At 41.6% G+C, this 16,554-nt stretch overlaps 3 protein-coding genes and 1 non-coding gene across 5 annotated transcripts; 3 read left to right on the plus strand and 1 right to left on the minus strand.

Annotated features, from left to right (window-relative positions):
• Positions 1–2,748: 2,748 nt before the first annotated feature.
• LOC114787911 (tripartite motif-containing protein 46-like) lies at positions 2,749–5,562 on the minus strand. The gene is made up of 4 exons (XM_028975833.1): positions 5,375–5,562; positions 4,247–4,499; positions 3,991–4,141; positions 2,749–2,752 (listed from the first exon to the last, which is right to left on the minus strand). Exons 1-4 carry the CDS (start codon positions 5,432–5,434, stop codon positions 2,749–2,751), a joined length of 468 nt encoding a protein of 155 aa, XP_028831666.1. The 5' UTR covers positions 5,435–5,562.
• Positions 5,563–5,983: 421 nt separating this feature from the next.
• On the plus strand, positions 5,984–9,987 carry LOC114788812 (keratinocyte-associated protein 2-like). Its single transcript, XM_028977722.1, has 5 exons — positions 5,984–6,078; positions 8,333–8,487; positions 9,107–9,170; positions 9,282–9,348; positions 9,718–9,987. The coding sequence occupies exons 1-5, from the start codon at positions 6,075–6,077 to the stop codon at positions 9,836–9,838; spliced, it is 411 nt and encodes a 136-aa protein (XP_028833555.1). The 5' UTR covers positions 5,984–6,074; the 3' UTR covers positions 9,839–9,987.
• Positions 9,988–10,477: 490 nt separating this feature from the next.
• On the plus strand, positions 10,478–10,559 carry trnas-uga (transfer RNA serine (anticodon UGA)). The gene has a single exon. It is a non-coding gene; the product is annotated as a tRNA-Ser (tRNA).
• Positions 10,560–11,548: 989 nt separating this feature from the next.
• Positions 11,549–12,413, plus strand: LOC114788124 (protein S100-A1-like). 2 transcript variants are annotated; one of them, XM_028976354.1, is made up of 3 exons: positions 11,549–11,639; positions 11,981–12,129; positions 12,220–12,413. In XM_028976354.1, the coding sequence occupies exons 2-3, from the start codon at positions 11,989–11,991 to the stop codon at positions 12,373–12,375; spliced, it is 297 nt and encodes a 98-aa protein (XP_028832187.1). In that variant the 5' UTR covers positions 11,549–11,639; positions 11,981–11,988; the 3' UTR covers positions 12,376–12,413. The 2 variants fall into 2 exon arrangements, with proteins under 2 accessions (XP_028832187.1, XP_028832186.1); XM_028976353.1 differs by having other exon boundaries at positions 11,566–11,639; positions 11,978–12,129.
• Positions 12,414–16,554: the final 4,141 nt, after the last annotated feature.

A 16,554-nucleotide genomic window follows, 5' to 3' on the forward strand; every position in this document is an offset into this window, starting at 1 on the left:
TTACCCTTGATCAACGGGACCGTTCCGAAAACACAAAAAAAAAACGTACCTTTTCCTCACTAAAAAAAGAAAAGGTAAGGTGTCTGCAGAGGTGTAAGTCGCACTGTTAAGGGCATCTGCCAAATGCCTTAAATGTAAAGAAGACTTCAAATCGAAAAAATAGAATTTAGGAAAAATAATATGGATTTCATAGAGCCCTACATGTTCGGTGGGTGAAGGACTTTAGTAGCTCAGCAACGGAAAACATCAATCCATGGATGAACCTAAATAAATAGTTGTCAAAGAAAAAAAGAAATTCTTGGCAAAACATGAAACACCAAAGAATAAATCTTTATAGTGCTGTTTGTACCATATCAAATCACCGCAGTGGTGGCCTAGTGGTTATTTAACCCGTGTTATAACCTAAAGGTTATGGGTTCAAAGCCCGCCAGGTCACAACTCAGGTAGGTTCCCTTGACCAATTGTCGCTGAGATAAGTTACCCTTGATCAACGGGACCATTCCGCAAACACACACACAAAAAAATCATACCTTGTGTTTTATTTTTTACTTTCAAAAAGTAGGCATGATTAACTCACTTCTTTCTATTGGTGCCGTGTTAATGCATCATAATACACAGAGGTCAAAGTTAAACAATAACTAAGTAGGCTTTTGTTCGCAACATGTTATAAAACAGAATAAATTAATAAAATTGGGCCTACAGGGAGTGCAGAATTATTAGGCAAATGAGTATTTTGTCCACATCATCCTCTTCATGCATGTGGTCTTACTCCAAGCTATATAGGCTCGAAAGCCTACTACCAATTAAGCATATTAGGTGATGTGCATCTCTGTAATGAGAAGGGGTGTGGTCTAATGACATCAACACCCTATATCAGGTGTGCATAATTATTAGGCAACTTCCTTTCCTTTGGCAAAATGGGTCAAAAGAAGGACTTGACAGGCTCAGAAATGTAAAAAATAGTGAGATATCTTGCAGGCTGAAAGACGACCACCACTGAACAAGACACACAAGCTGAAACGTCAAGACTGGGCCAAGATATATCTCAAGACTGATTTTTCTAAGGTTTTATGGACTGATGAAATAAGAGTGAGTCTTGATGGGCCAGATGGATGGGCCCGTGGCTGGATTGGTAAAGGGCAGAGAGCTCCAGTTCGACTCAGACGCCAGCAAGGTGGAGGTGAAGTATTGGTTTGGGCTGGTATTGTGGGGCCTTTTTGGGTTGAGGATGGAGTCAAGCTCAACTCCCAGTCCTACTGCCAGTTTCTGGAAGACACCTACTTCAAGCAGTGGTACAGGAAGAAGTCTGCATCCTTCAAGAAAAACATGATTTTCATGCAGGACAATGCTCCATCACACGCGTCCAAGTACTCCACAGCGTGGCTGGGGAGAAAGGGTATAAAAGAAGAAAAACTAATGACATGGCCTCCTTGTTCACCTGATCTGAACCCCATTGAGAACCTGTGGCCCATCATCAAATGTGAGATTTACAAGGAGGGAAAACAGTACACCTCTCTGAACGGTGTCTGGGAGGCTGTGGTTGCTGCTGCACTCAATGTTGATGGTGAACAGATCAAAACACTGACAGAATCCATGGATGGCAGGCTTTTGAGTGTCCTTGCAAAGAAAGGTGGCTATATTGGTCGCTGATTTGTTTTTTTGTTTTGTTTTTGAATGTCAGAAATGTATATTTGTGAATGTGGAGATGTTATATTGGTTTCACTGGTAAAAATAAATAATTGAAATGGGTATATATTTGTTTTTTGTTAAGTTGCCTAATAATTATGCACAGCAATAGTCACCTGCACACACATATATCCCCCTAAAATAGCTAAAAATAAAAACAAACTAAAAACTACTTCCAAAAACATTCAGCTTTGATATGAGTTTTTTGGGTTCATTGAGAACATGGTGGTTGTTCAATAATAAAATTATTCCTCAAAAATACAAAAAATACAAAATACAACTAAAATCAAAATACAACTAATTCTGCACTCCTGGTATTATTAAAAACCGTAAGGAAAGTTGTTATCACAGCAAAAACTGTGATCTGAAAATAACCTTGAATGACAATAATCCCAGATCACTCAGAAAAAAAGTCAAAATTATTCCATACACACTATTAATAGAGAACTGAAGAACTGTTTGGCCAAAAGAAAGAACTCAAGATGAATCATGAAAAGGCTCCCGTTTGATAGAAAGCACAAAGACCTTAATGTACAAGCCTGCAGAGCCATTGTCATAATCAGCAGTTGCATTAGTTGATCTGGTCTGGGTTCGAAAACATTACGTGATGATAATATATAATCTGTTGAATGCCTGAATATTGTGAATGACCAGATTTTTCCATAAATTACACCTTTCCTGATTGGAAAGGCATTTTTCAAAGCAAAAATTCCTGAGATTTTAATCGGGCTCTAACATTGAAATAATAGTTCAAGAGCATGATACATCATTTTCATACATAGATTGGCCACCAGAAAGTCCAGAACTTAAGCCACTGAGAATTTCTGGGATGTGCTGGAGAAGACATTGGTTTGACATTATCAATAGATATTCAGAAATAAAACCTTGAATGTGTTTATTAAAACAATGTCTTTGTGATTGTACTGTATGCTGTAATCTATGGAATATTTTAAGCACAGATATTGAAATGGAAACTGGCAATGCACATTCAATCAGAGCATGTAATTTGATATTACATTTTGCAATAGGTAATTCATAATATGTAAGCATGGTGTGAAGAAATCAACTGTGGGAGCAATTATTAGAAAATGAAAGACATACAAGACCACTGTTAATCTCCCTCGATCTGGGGCTCCACGCAAGATCTCACCCGTGGGGTCAAAATGATTACAAGAATGGTGATCAAAAATCCCACAACCACTGGCTACTATCAGTAACACACTACGCCGCCAGGTACTCAAATCCTGCAGTGCCAGACGTGTTCCCCTGCTTAAGCCAGTACAAGTCCAGGCCCGTCTGAAGTTTGCTAGAGAGCATCTGGATGATCCAGAAGAGGATTGGGAGAATGTCATATAGTCTGATGAAACCAAAATAGAACTTTTTGGTAAAAACTCTACTTGTCGTGTTTGGAGGAAAAAGAATGCTGTGTTGCATCCAAAGAACACTATACCTACTGTGAAGTATGGGGATGGAAACATCATGCTTTGGGGGTGTTTTTCTGCAAAGGACCCGGCCGACTGATCCGTGTAAAGGAAAGAATGAATGGGGCCATGTATCATGAGCAAGGGCATTGAAGATGAAACGTGGCTGGGTCTTTCAGCATGACAATGATCCCAAACACACCGCCGGGCAACAAAGGAGTGGCTTGTAGGAAGCATTTCAAGGTTCTGGAGTGGCCTAGCCAGTCTCCAGATCTCAACCCCATAGAAAATCTTTGGAGGGAGTTGAAAGTCTTTGTTACCCAGTGACAGCCCCAAAACATCACTGCTCTAGAGAAGATCTGCATGGAAGAATGGGCCAAAATACCAGCAACAGTGTGTGAAAACCTTGTGAAGACTTACAGAAAACGTTTGACCTCCATCATTGCCAACAAAGGGTATATAACAAAGTATTGAGATGAACTTTTTATAGTGAACAAATACTATTTTTTTTTCTCATTTTGTCTCTCATAGTTGAGGTGAACATTACAGGTCTCTCTCATCTTTTTAAGTGGGAGAACTTGCACAATTGGTGGCTGACTAAATACTTTTTTGCACTGTAACAGAGTAGAGTCTGTAGGGTGGTAGTAGCCTAGTGAGTAACACACTCGCCTATGAACCAGAAGGTTCAAATACCGCTTACTACCACTGAACAAGACACTTGAGTGTCTCCAGGGGGGACTGTCCCTGTAACTACTGATTGTAAGTCGCTCTGGATGAGGGTGTCTGGTAAACGGCGTAAATGTAAAATGTAAATAACAGAGGCTCTGTCTCTATAAAGTGGCAATTATTCTGATGCATATGTGTGCGAAAGTGCAAAGTGTACCGTTCTACAATGCGCTCCAGCGTGAGGTTCCTGAGGCAGTCAGCGAGACCCCTCTCTCCCAGCTCCACATCTTTCTTACAGGTAGGACAGGGAAACGACATCAGCAAAGGAGGGGTGTCCTTACGCCTTCGTCCAGGGTATGTACCACAGACTGGTGCAGGGAGAGGGGGACAATGAAGATAAGTGCTGCAGAAGAAGTACCGCCTTGACTTGTTTTTACCAGTTGCTGACAAGAGACAGAACAAGACACACAAACCTGTTTTGAGGACACGGTCTACTCCTGTTTTGGGTGGCGGCCTGCGTGCATGCCGCGGTGAGCGTGTGCGGGGGCTGGATGTGGGGGTATTGGGTTCAGGCGGCAGCTCGGGGGGTGGATAGCCCCTCTGCACCAACACATCCGCCGCACACAACACACACACACTGTGCAGACATGGAAGCACTATGGGCTGTTTCACCATTTCCTCACACAGAGGACACCTCAGCTCATGCTCCATACTCTTCAGGTTATCCTAGAGAGAGAGATTTTTTAATTAAGCATTGCCTGTCTCCTAATCACTCATATGATTTTCATTTTCATGCTTGTCAAGTATCATCATTAACATCATTGTCTAACTGGCAGTCATTTTTGACACATGTTTTTTTTTACCCAAAAAAGCATAAGCTACTCTAGCCTGTTTGGTACCCTATACAAGAAAAAAATTTTACAAAATCACAAAATAAAATCTAGGAATCCAATGTGATGAGTATATGTTAAGATGTGATAAGTATGTGTAATACGTACATATAAAGTGTGGTTAAACTATGATGAGTATGTCTGATGAATATATGTTAAACTGTGATGAGTGTGTGTTTTTATGAATATATGTTAAGATGTGATAAGTATGTGTGATGAGTATATGTTAAAGTGTGATGAGTGTGTGTGTGATGAGTACATGTTAAAGTGTGATGACTGTGTGTGTGATGAGTACATGTTAAAGTGTGATGAGTGTGTGTGTGATGAGTACATGTTAAAGTGTGATGAGTGTGTGTGTGATGAGTACATGTTAAAGTGTGATGAGTGTGTGTGTGATGAGTATATGTTAAATTGTTATGAGTGTGTGTGATGAGTATATGTGGCATAGTACCACTGACCTTTTGAACGGTTCAAAAATCATACACTAAGCATAGATTTTGATGCAGCTAAACACAAGGTGCAGAAAATGCTATTACAATAATACCGGGCATTTTCTGTGACGAATCTGCCAAGGCAAATAAATAAAGCGAAAGCCATTAATCTGAGAGGCATTTTATTTAGTCTCATCTTCCGGATGTGGCCATACGGTGCAGTGCATGTCACTGCTAGGAATAATTAGCCTCCACCCAGATAAATTATAGTCATACTCACGCTAATGCGAACCAGGGCATCCATGATGGAGGTAAACGTTCGGAGTTCCGCTGCTGCCATTATCAGGCACAGCCCTTTATGTCCAATATCCGACGCGTCCGTTCACTACAGGTAAAAACCGATGATGCTGGTGGTGGTATTGCTGATTTCATGGAACGAATATAAAAAAAAACATGCATCACACCTGTACCACCGCTGGCTATAAACACTGCGTGAGATCACAGTGTAAACGCATGGGATTAAAAACCCATTATTCACTGTTGACACTAAATTGTATCGGATTCTCCCTCAGTTCCGCTTCTGCCGAATTGTGCTAATATGCGCAGACCAATTCCGGACGTGTCAGAGGCTTCTGTTCGATGTGGAGTGATGGCGCATGCGCACTGCGGGGAAAACTAGTCCAAGTGCGCGCCGTTCAAAAGCACTATTCGTACTATTCTTGTACGAATACTAACAGATTGTGTTATTGTAGCACAACAGAGTCAATTAAATTAGTCCCTGTCCAAATACGTTAAACCCCCCACTATAATAAAACATCGCCACCATGACCACCAGAGGTACAGAAGGTACCGTTTATCCACCGCGCCGCCAGGTGGCGCTGCTGTATTCGCCCATGTCTTCAGCGGTTTAGGCGGCGTGTCACTGTCCCTACGCGCTGCTGGTCTTCTCGTTCGGCCGCTTGCGGGAGCTGTGGAATAAAATGGGTGAGTAGAGTCAAAACTTCCATCGTGACAAATGTGAGACCCGCGGCTTCCCGGTCAGTCCTGTTCCGCGCTGTGTGCGGCCTGGAAGCCGGGTGCTCAGGGTGCCTTGTCCTTTACCGAGTTGCTGATAGGACGAGCAGGACGACATTAATATGCACAGTTTAATTTCTTACCGATATCTTTAATGCAGATAAAGTATGGACGTTCCGCAAACCGTTACACGAATCGGCTAAATGGCATGCCGTGCAGGGTATCTAGCGGGGACGTGTGTACGGTGAGGTCGGCGAGGGACTGACGTGTCCTACCTGTGTGGACGCTGATGGTTCTGCCCTTCATCTTGAGCACGATCAGTGTTGCTAGATTCTAAATGTTGGATGAATGAAAGTGAAGTGATTGTGAAACACAGCACAACACAACGAAATGAGTCCCTTGCTCTGTTGCAACTTGGCGGTTCGGGACGGTGTTCAGCCTTTTTTTGCTACCTGCCAAAAACTGCTTCTAAGCGCTACAGCACACGCGCACGTCCACATTACGCCGTAAATCTCAAAACGCAGAAAGTTTTTGCCACTCTTTCTTGTTTGCCAAAAGCGGAGGTTTGTATTTTCGTTTTAACGAGGTTTATCTTAAACATTATTAATGATTTATTATATTTGTGTTTATTTCTTGCTTTAGACACATCGAGGTGATTTGTTATACTGTTTACGTTCATACGCACTTCGAATTCTGTAGGTATGGGATGAAATTCTACCATTAAACGGTGTACGCGTGTATTTAAGTTGCTTGATGGGACTACTTTAAACTGTGTGTTTTGCATAGTTAGAGTAGAAATATTACATTTACATAGAAAAGTAAATCTTTATTGTTGTTTAACCTAGAATTACATTTGTTCTATACAAAATATATTTTTTTTATTGACATTGTAGTTACCTGGACAATGAAATTAGCTGGCAAGACCACAAAGATGCATGATATATACACACACACACACCACACACACTACATACACAGTATATAGGTACAAGAGACATGGGGGGTATATGCAAGGGCATCATAAATATGATAAATAAGGGGGGAAGGGCTTTGGTCTGGAGTCTCTTCTTATCGGATACTGTACAACCAGCGCACCACATGGGGATGGTGGGCACCAGCACAGTCTCGATTGTGGCTCGGTAGAAGGACACCAGCAGGTCGGTCTGCACCCTGTTCTATCTCAGGACCCTCAGGACATGGAGGCACTGCTGGTCTTTCTTCACTAGGGCGGTTGTTTGTAGACCAAGACAGATCCTTGGAGATGTGGGTCCCGAGGAAGCAAAAGCATTACAACATCTTTTGAGAACGAGTCTTACGAGTCAAGAAAGGCAGAGTTGTTTTTGTTGGTGAAAGAACGTCATTCTACTACAAGTGGATTGATTTTGAGTGTCACTAAAGTGTCACTAAGAAACACCAAAATCTATAGGAAGTAGATTCTGGCAGCATAAAACTTTGGCAACATAGCAAAAACCGACGGATGTAACTGAAATGATCTCCTATGATAGCAAATTCTGGCAAGGCAGCAAAAAAGGGCAGGACACCGGCAACCTGATTACGCATCCACTTCCTTACTGGTGAGGCCACCACTGCCCCTTCAACAACAACTGTTGAAGTATCATACCAGGAGCTTAAAATGCTTGTATTTTGAGAGAAATTATCATACACACACAATTTCCATGTGTTATTAAAATCTGCTTTAATAACACATATCATAGACTGTTCTTATTATAGTGTATAATGCAATTGAAGCATTGCATTATGGAATTTATGGAATAAATGATCGTACATTATGGGATTTTTGGAATTATTAATCATACAAAGTACCGAGGGTAAAATAATTGTACAAATAGGATAATTATCACACGTCTGGCAACAATTGGTAGTAGCCTAGTGGGTAACACACTCGCCTATGAACCAGAAGACCCGGGTTCGAATCCCACTTACTACCATTGTGTCCCTGAGCAAGACACTTAACCCTAAATTGCTACAGGGAGAATGTCCCTGTAATACTGATTGTAAGTCGCTCTGGATAAGGGCGTCTGATAAATGCTGTAAATGTAAATGTAAACAATTCGCTCTGCACCTAACCGTGTCTCTTCACCCTGCTTCTGCTGTTGGAGACATTATTCTACTACACTGGCTTCTTGATGTATGTGCTGTGTTTTCATATATGTTTGCCATAGTCGTGACTTGAGAATAAGTTTTGTATTCTCCTCTTTTACAGCGGTGAAGACGGGCACGTCGCTGGTGTTGTCCAGTCTGCTGTCGGTGCTGGTGTTCGCGGGCATGCAGATGTTTAGCCGCCAGCTGGGCTCCACTGAGTGGTTGACCATCCTGGGTGGCTTCCTTGGCTCTGTGCTCTTCGTTTGCTCCCTCACCGTATCCTTCTACTGGTACAGGATCATTGGGTTTTTAATACGTTAAATTATATGTTAAACAATGTTAAATTAAATCTGTTCCATAGTTTAGCTAGTATTTCTTAACATGTGCAAAATCCACTACCATGAACAACATATTATCAGTAATATATATTCATATATATATTAATATATATTTAAAGTGTTGAGTATAGTTTGTAATTGAATGAGATTCTGTTGTTCTGACTTGTGTATTACCAATGAAGTTATATTTTCTGTGGAGCAGTTTATATGGGTTCAGGCTTCACAGAAAACCTAGGGTTGAATTGTCATAAAAAGAAATAAATATATTTACTGTTAAAGCAGGACATCATTATCCTTCACTACATTACACAGTTTGTACATGAAAGCTCTGAGCTGGCCAGTGCATAAGAAAAAAAGATGAGTTTACGTTGCTGGGTATGTTGGTGGAGGGTGAAATTGTGCATCTGTTCTGCTGAGGCTGGTGATGTGAATGCTCCAGGAAAATAAAACAAAGACAGGCCTGAGCATGGCCATAAACACAGGGGACTCTGTGTGTTGTGTAGGTCCCTCATCATTTTCCCATAGTGCAATATTTCTCTTTAACAACCATCCTAAAGGCCTTCAATAACCTGGAGAACCTGGTTTTTGGGAAGGGCTTCCAGGCAAAGATCTTTCCAGAAAGTGAGTGAAAGTGTGTTTTTTGGTAGGGTCATGAGAATGCAGCATTGAGTATTGCTCAAACAGTGGATGGGAGTGCTTTTTTTATATTAATTGTGGATTTCTTTTTCTTAGTTGTGCTTTGCCTGTCTCTCTCCATGTTTGCCTCTGGTTTGGTGCATCGTGTGTGCATCACTACATGGTGAGTTCTTCCCACCAGGACTGAAATTTCAATATTGCCAGTATGTTTCACTGATTTAATTAACTGTAGACCATCTCTATGTGAATGATACAGATTATTCATGATCATTTGTCATGTTGTATTTCTGATAAACATACCAAATGCTAGTTTTGGATCACATCTAAACAATAATGCATATTCTCTTTTATAAATTATAGCTGAAATAGCATATATAGACTTTAGTCCCCTTAATGTTCTACTGAATTTAATTCAGTTTTAGTGTCAACCTTGTAACAATTTTACACAATATTAATTAATTAATGTTTGATCAGTGTAATTGTGTTCTTTCTTCCCGCTCTCTCTCTTTCTCTGTCTGTATATTTCTCTCAGTTTGTTATTCTCTCTGTTAGCTCTTTATTACATCAATAAAATCTCAGCAGCTCTCTACCAGGCTGCAGTTCCCATCACTACGCCTGCCAAGCCCACCAACAAAGGGAAGAGAAAGAATTGAAGCACTCATACTTCCATCGTATCCAGTTGTTTCAGGTGTTCTGCAATGGATGGATCCTCCCAGAAGCCGAATTATTATTTTTTACATTCCACTGCCCATATAAAATGTGCTGTAATTGATTGCCGTTAACACTTTTTTTTGTGTGAATTGGCTTTATAATTAAATGATTTGGAAAGAAGACATGTATTGGTATGGTCATTCTTTTGCGCCACACACAGTGAGAAGCTCACATACATTATTATTATGATAATTGTCAGCATAACCTGTGCAGATTATGGTGATACATGTCAATATAAAAAATTAATTGTTTGTATCACAGTTTTTTTAGATGTGTTATCCCGTCTGGAGTTTGGTGAAAGTGTGATTGAATGGCACCACGATTCTCTCAGTGTTGTTCCTGCATCGAGGACCATAACGGCACTGCATTGACACACACGAAAAACAGAAGAAGTGGCCTGTGATGGTAGCAGCCTTGTGGGTAAAACACTCGCCAATGAATCAGGAAACCACAAAAGTCCCAGATTCATACCCCACTTACTACCATTTTGTCCTCAAGTGTCTGTAGGGGGACTGTCTCTGTCACTACTGATTGGATAGGCTGATTGATAAATGCTCCGACCACCAAGAGCTCCTTTAAAATCTGCGATGGCTGAGTGGTTAAGGTGTTGGTCTTGAAATCCAACGGGGTCTCCCTGTGCAGGTCCAAACCCTGCTCGCAGCGGAAAAAGGAACTACTTTTTGGGGGCAGTGGTGGCCTAGCGGCCCCGTAATCAGAAGGTTGCCGTTCGAATCCCGATCCGCCAAGGTGCCACGGAGCAAAGCACCGTCCCCACTCACTGCTCCTCAGGGTGATGGGTAAAATGCAGAGAACAAATTTCACCGTATCACTTGTGACAATCACTTCACTTTTACTTTGAAAGACACCAGGAAAAATTGTGAAGGTGAATCAGTTCTGAAGAGACTGTACGGTTCCAGCCAGCAGTGCTTGTCAACATCTAGGCCTAGTGGGTAACACACTCGCCCATGAACCAGAAGACCCGGGTTCGAATCCCACTTACTACCATCGTGTCCCTGAGCAAGACACTTAACCCTAAATTGCTCCAGGGGGGGACTGTCCCTGTAACTACTGATTGTAAGTCACTCTGGATAAGGGCGTCTGATAAATGCTGTAAATGTAAACATCTCTGTGTTTTTCGTTGTTTGGTCATGTTTTTTCTGACATTGCAGTGCTGGGTTAGTCCCAGTGAAAACTGATTAGTTTTCTTTCTGTTGTACTTTCTTCTTCGTTTTACCATGAGTCTGTGTACATGATGGGCTACTTCTTTAAGAATGCCAGACATTTTGAGGAAAGTTGGTGACCATGACAACAAACACAGTGGAAACTTCCAGTAAGCCCACTCAAAACACGCCACACCCTGGAACTGGGCCCAACTTCATTTTATTTGAACAAGTTCGGTGCATTTCTGCTTCGAAACTGCAACTCCCAGTGTCCCACTCGGAGGGGGTAGCAAATATTCCTCATATCTCGAAACCGGACGCTGGCCGAATTCGTGAAAAAGAAATTCGTGTCTAAGAAACGTGGCTCCACATTTAAAAAAAAAAAAAAAAGAAAATCTACAACGAACGAAAAAGGTGTATATAAATCAATCTGTTTATCTGTGTATATTTCTGTGTCGTATGCCTGCATCACCTTCATCTCACACACGCTCACACACGTATTTGGGGACGGGCGGTGTCCGCCTATAAATTGGTTTTGTGCTCCGCTACCCAGCACTCCCCGCGGTCTCCGTTCCCGTCTCCGGTAAGCGCCGCTTTCTCTCTCTCTCCTCTCCTCTCCTCTCCTCTCCTCTCGACTTCTGCGTTCTTGCTTCGTTCGGGCTGTAAATGTAAGATGAATCGCGGTTTCTGCTGGAACTTTTTCCTCCTGAAGCGGACATCACGTGGTGCTGGCCATGTCCCGAAGACATTATCGTTCCTCGGACAGTGTCGTGCGTCCTGCTGCAAACACCTGGGCAAATCCAAAATACTGACTTTACTGTTACAAGAATGTATTCTCTTTTGAAATACTGTATTCCACGTCCTCCATTTTATTCTCTGAATACATATCACTGAGAATAGCTCACACCTCTCCATCCGCAGCAGCAGCAGACATGCCTTCTGAACTGGAGAGAGCCATGGAGTCCTTCATTCAGGTCTTCCACCGTTACTCATCCACAGAAGGTTCCAGTGGAACCCTCAGTCGTAGGGAGCTTAAGACGCTGATGGAGACTGAGCTCTCCACCTTCCTGAAGGTATCGTTCGTCCTTCTCCCTCATCCCTTAGTTCAGATTTCCAAAATTGAAAACCAGTCACTAAAATCCACATCCCCTCTTACCCCTCAGTCTCAGAAGGATCCAGGAGCGGTAGATCGCATGATGAGGGATTTGGACACGAACGGCGATGGAGAGGTGAACTTTGAGGAGTTTGTTGCTCTGGTGGTGGGTCTCTCTGTTGCCTGTGAGCAGTGCTACCAGCTGGCAAAACTGGGAAAGAAGTGAGGCTGCAAGCATTCAATAAAACACTGGTCAATCTCCCACGTCTGGATTTTGTTGCTTTTAATAATGATTGCTTTGTAATAGTCTTGCCATATTGTACAGACACCTATACCTCAAAATATTACAATCTGATTTTCCTGGGCCTTCAGCCAGGTTTCATCAGAGAAGGGTACGTCTGACAAATGTATTCACACCCTCAACTATCACACATGAAATTATTAACAGGGAAACGGCTTTAGTTGCATTTGCAAAGGGAATGCTTAAAATAGTCGTCATCCCCCATGGAAGCCTATTAGGAGTAACCGTTTAGATGTTACTAGGTCTACTCCTGAATTCATTTGCATACAAGACAATAAACCCACCGGTTTTCTTATTAGGGATCATTAGGGATTTCAAAGAGACATACTTTTATTAGTTAGCACATCCTCTTTGGAACTAATTGTTGCTGAAATAGTTTCTCTTTGGATTAGGGTGGTAGAAGTCTAGTGGGTAAGACATTCACCTATGAACCAGAAGACCACAAAGTCACAGGTTCAAACCCCACTTACTGCCACTGTGTCCCTGAACAAGAAAAGCAAGGGCATTTCGAAATATTTTAATGGATTTGCTAAATTACCTCTTATTTATCAGAATCCCACAAAGGCAGATTATCAGTAACTGTAAGGGTAACATTTTATCCCTTCAGTGACAACTGATTGCAATAGACTTGATATTAGTGGAACACACTCACCATTGTGTCCCTGAGCAAGACACTTAACCCTGCGCTACTCCAGGGGGGACTCCCCTGTCACTACTGATTGTAATTTGCTCTGGTAAGGGAAGGGCATCTGCTTATTGCCGTAAAATGTAAATGTAAATATTACACTGAAGGTCCGAGCAGCAGACTCATCATTTCACAGTGCACTTAATCCTATGAAGCTCATTTAGAAGCTGTCAGTCTACAAATCAAGGCACACATCACCCATAAAGGATAGTCTTTTAAAAAGTGGCCTGTCAGGCAACAGTGTCATGCACAAGCATAACCCTCGCATAACCCCAAACTCATGTTATGGCAACAAGCGCAGACACATTCAGAGCCCTGTACATTCAATTAATCTCAAGTAATGACACTCACTAGTCAGGGTCGCGCCTACCAAGCCCATACCAGGACGGTGGGTGAAGTGCGAGGTGCCAGGCCGAACGTGGGGTAAGAAATACACCACAGCTCAAAACTATGCAGCATTTACAAGTAGCCTCTAATTTTCAACATTTTGGTTGATTTTTACCATAGTAGGCTACCACATTGCTAGTCACCTTGTCACCATGCCACCCTATATCATCAGTACCAGTATGAACTCATTACATACAGTACAGGCCAAAGTTTGGACACACCTTCTCATTCAATGTGTTTTCTTTATTTTCATTACCATTTACATTGGTAGATTCTCACTGAAGGCATCAAAACTATGAATGGTGACTATAAAAAGGTGAAATAACTGAAAACATGTTTCATATTTCATAGTTTTCATAGTTTCTTCAAAATAGCCACCCTTTGCTCTGATTACTGCTTTGCACACTCTTGGCATTCTCTCGATGAGCTTCAAGAGGTCGTCGCCTGAAATGCTTTTCCAACAGTCTTGAAGGAGTTCCCAGAGGTGTTTAGCACTTGTTGGCCTCTTTGCCTTCACTCTTCGGTCCAGCTCACCCCAAACCATCTCGATTGGGTTAAAGTCCGGTGACTGTGGAGGCCAGGTCTCCACTTTTTGTTAAGTCCATAACTCCACATGTGTTCATTCATAGTTTTGATGCCTTCAGTGAGAATCTACCAACGTAAATGGTCAAGAAAAAAAAGAAAACACATTGTATGAGAAGGTGTGTCCAAACTTTTGACCTGTACTGTAAGTTGTTGATAAAGGTATACAGTGGAAGTAATGTAAGTGCACTTTAAGTAATGTAAGATCGGAGTTGGTGCCTTCGTTGATTAGAACACATCCCACAGATGCTCGATCGTGGGATGTGTTGGAGACCTGGAGAATTCGGAGGCAAAGTCACCACCTCAAGCTCAGAGCTGTGTTCCTCAAGACCACAAGAGGGCGTCACAAACTCACAGAATTTGGGACTGTGGGGATTTGTGTCTGTCTTTGATTAGCTTTTTATTTCTGCACCCTATTGTATTGTGTTCCTCACTTAACGTTTACTCTGAAAGCGTTATTGTGTTCATTATTTGCACATAGACCTATATGCCAGTGCCTTCATTATGCCATTCGACCTTCATGTGGCATCAGTTACAGGCACTAAAAACTACAGGCACTAAAAACAGCAGTAGGTTATGGAGTGATGAACAAAATGTTAGTGACAGAGAAACAGCCTTAGAAATACAAATGGAATTTGGTACACAGGCTTAGAATTATTTTTACCATAACCCTTGTGTGGTGTCCTGTTCTGTTTGGCCCAGTCCAGTGTTTACTTCAGTTAATTTCAATTACATTGTTGCTGACTTTTGAAAAAACAAAGTGGACACCCAGCCAGTCATCTTTGGCCTGTGTGGAGAAGCTGTTGAAGATCTATTTATCCTTTTTGGTTAATTACATTTACATTTGCGGCATTTATCAGACGGCCTTATCCAGAGCGACTTACAATCAGTAGTTACAGGGACAGCCCCCCCGTGGAGCAACTTAGGGTTAAGTGTCTTGCTCAGGGACACAATGGTAGTAAGATTTGAACCTTCCATTGTTAAACTACTAATAAAAACTGCTAACTCATATGAGACAAATTTATGAAACATACAATTTTAAAATACACTAGGCTTGTCTATTTGTAATATGATTGTAATGCCTGAAACAGTGGGTGACAATGCACCCAAATAATAAGTGATTAGCACCCAAATAGTAAGTGATGCAGCTGTGAAAGTCTGTTGCTGGAAATGGTAATCACGTTTGTGGTGGGTTTGGAGCCATTGTCTAATCCTGAACCCGTTCAGCAGGTACCTTAGTTCAACGATGACACCAAGATTATTCGAGAGCCGCTCATGTCAGGTGGCAGTGAAAGTGTCCTTAAAATACAATATATTTAACAAAGAATATATTTTCCTGATTGCAATCAAATGTTGGGGCCTTCTTAGAAATGACCTGGCATTCCCTGTCCTACGACGACCCCTTCGTCTCCTCAGCTAACTGGTTCGGTCTTATACACATGTTTCAACTCGGACTGGAAAAGCTCCAGCCACTGCCACCATGCACTGATAGATTGTCTTCACCACTTTTTGCCAAAAGTGTATCTTTACATGTAAATATCTATTTTTCAATAAATATATGTTGCAAATGATTCCTGTTAATGACAAATAATCAACCCAACTGCACGATATTATTCAGAGACATAGATTGCTCTTTAAAAGGTGAGCACTTCATTGAGACGTTTGAATACTGTACATTAAAAATGTCTTTCTGCTTTCTGCAAACCAGTCTACAAGGACAAGACAGGAATAGCTCAGAGGGAGGGTTAGCTCATCATGGGAATACATGGAAATATCCTCCACACACCAAACCTACCAGCCCTCTCCCAATATGAAAGTTCCCACTTACTCCAGTTTGATAAACAATATTTAGTGTCCTAATGAGACAGACACACCCATGCTTCAAAGGCAGTACACATTCCATAGTTTTTTTTTATTTGTTGTTCTATATCGCTCTTATTCTCACACACATAAACACACATTGGCTTTGTATTTTTCTCTATACAATGTGTCCAGTTTATTTTCAATACTTTCATATTTTCATTGCATAAGATGACCACATAACATGGCGAGAAGTTTTTACTATTTAAATACACTCAGTTTAACAGCTAAATGAAACATGATGCAATCGCCTGCTTTGCATAAACACTTTGACTTGATGATTACAGAAAAAGTGAATGATCAGACTGTACAAGACTTTAAATAGTTAGACACATTAATATTGAAGAGGAGAAGGCTCAGGAACCCTGTTGTGTTTGCTACATGGAAAAGGAGCATTTCATCCTGTTACAGGCATGATTACATTGCTTCCAGTCTCTCGTCCCCTGGGTTTGTATGTTGTGCATCAGGGGAGGAAAAGCTTTGCTGATTACCTTGCAGAGCCAGAGGTAACTGCAGCAGGTTAGGCAAGGCTGTGCTAATGCAAACCATTCTTACTGGCACTTCCCAGCCTTTCCAGAACACTCTGTGAT

This window comes from Denticeps clupeoides, chromosome 4 (assembly GCF_900700375.1).
Source record: "Denticeps clupeoides chromosome 4, fDenClu1.1, whole genome shotgun sequence".
In the NCBI taxonomy this organism is placed as follows: Eukaryota; Metazoa; Chordata; class Actinopteri; order Clupeiformes; family Denticipitidae; genus Denticeps; species Denticeps clupeoides.

Coding starts and splice junctions, on each gene's coding strand:
- LOC114788812 (XM_028977722.1), top strand. Junction 9,171..9,281: donor GGCAAAGATCTTTCCAGAAA/GTGAGTGAAAGT, acceptor TCTTTTTCTTAG/TTGTGCTTTGCCTGTCTCTC. Junction 9,349..9,717: donor CGTGTGTGCATCACTACATG/GTGAGTTCTTCC, acceptor TATTTCTCTCAG/TTTGTTATTCTCTCTGTTAG.
- LOC114788124 (XM_028976354.1), top strand. CDS start 11,989: ATGCCTTCTGAACTGGAGAGAGCCATGGAGTCCTTCATTCAGGTCTTC. Junction 12,130..12,219: donor AGCTCTCCACCTTCCTGAAG/GTATCGTTCGTC, acceptor CTTACCCCTCAG/TCTCAGAAGGATCCAGGAGC.
- LOC114787911 (XM_028975833.1), bottom strand. CDS start 5,434: ATGGCAGCAGCGGAACTCCGAACGTTTACCTCCATCATGGATGCCCTG. Junction 4,500..5,374: donor ATGCCCTGGTTCGCATTAGC/GTGAGTATGACT, acceptor CTCTCTCTCTAG/GATAACCTGAAGAGTATGGA. Junction 4,142..4,246: donor AGACCGTGTCCTCAAAACAG/GTTTGTGTGTCT, acceptor TCCCTGCACCAG/TCTGTGGTACATACCCTGGA.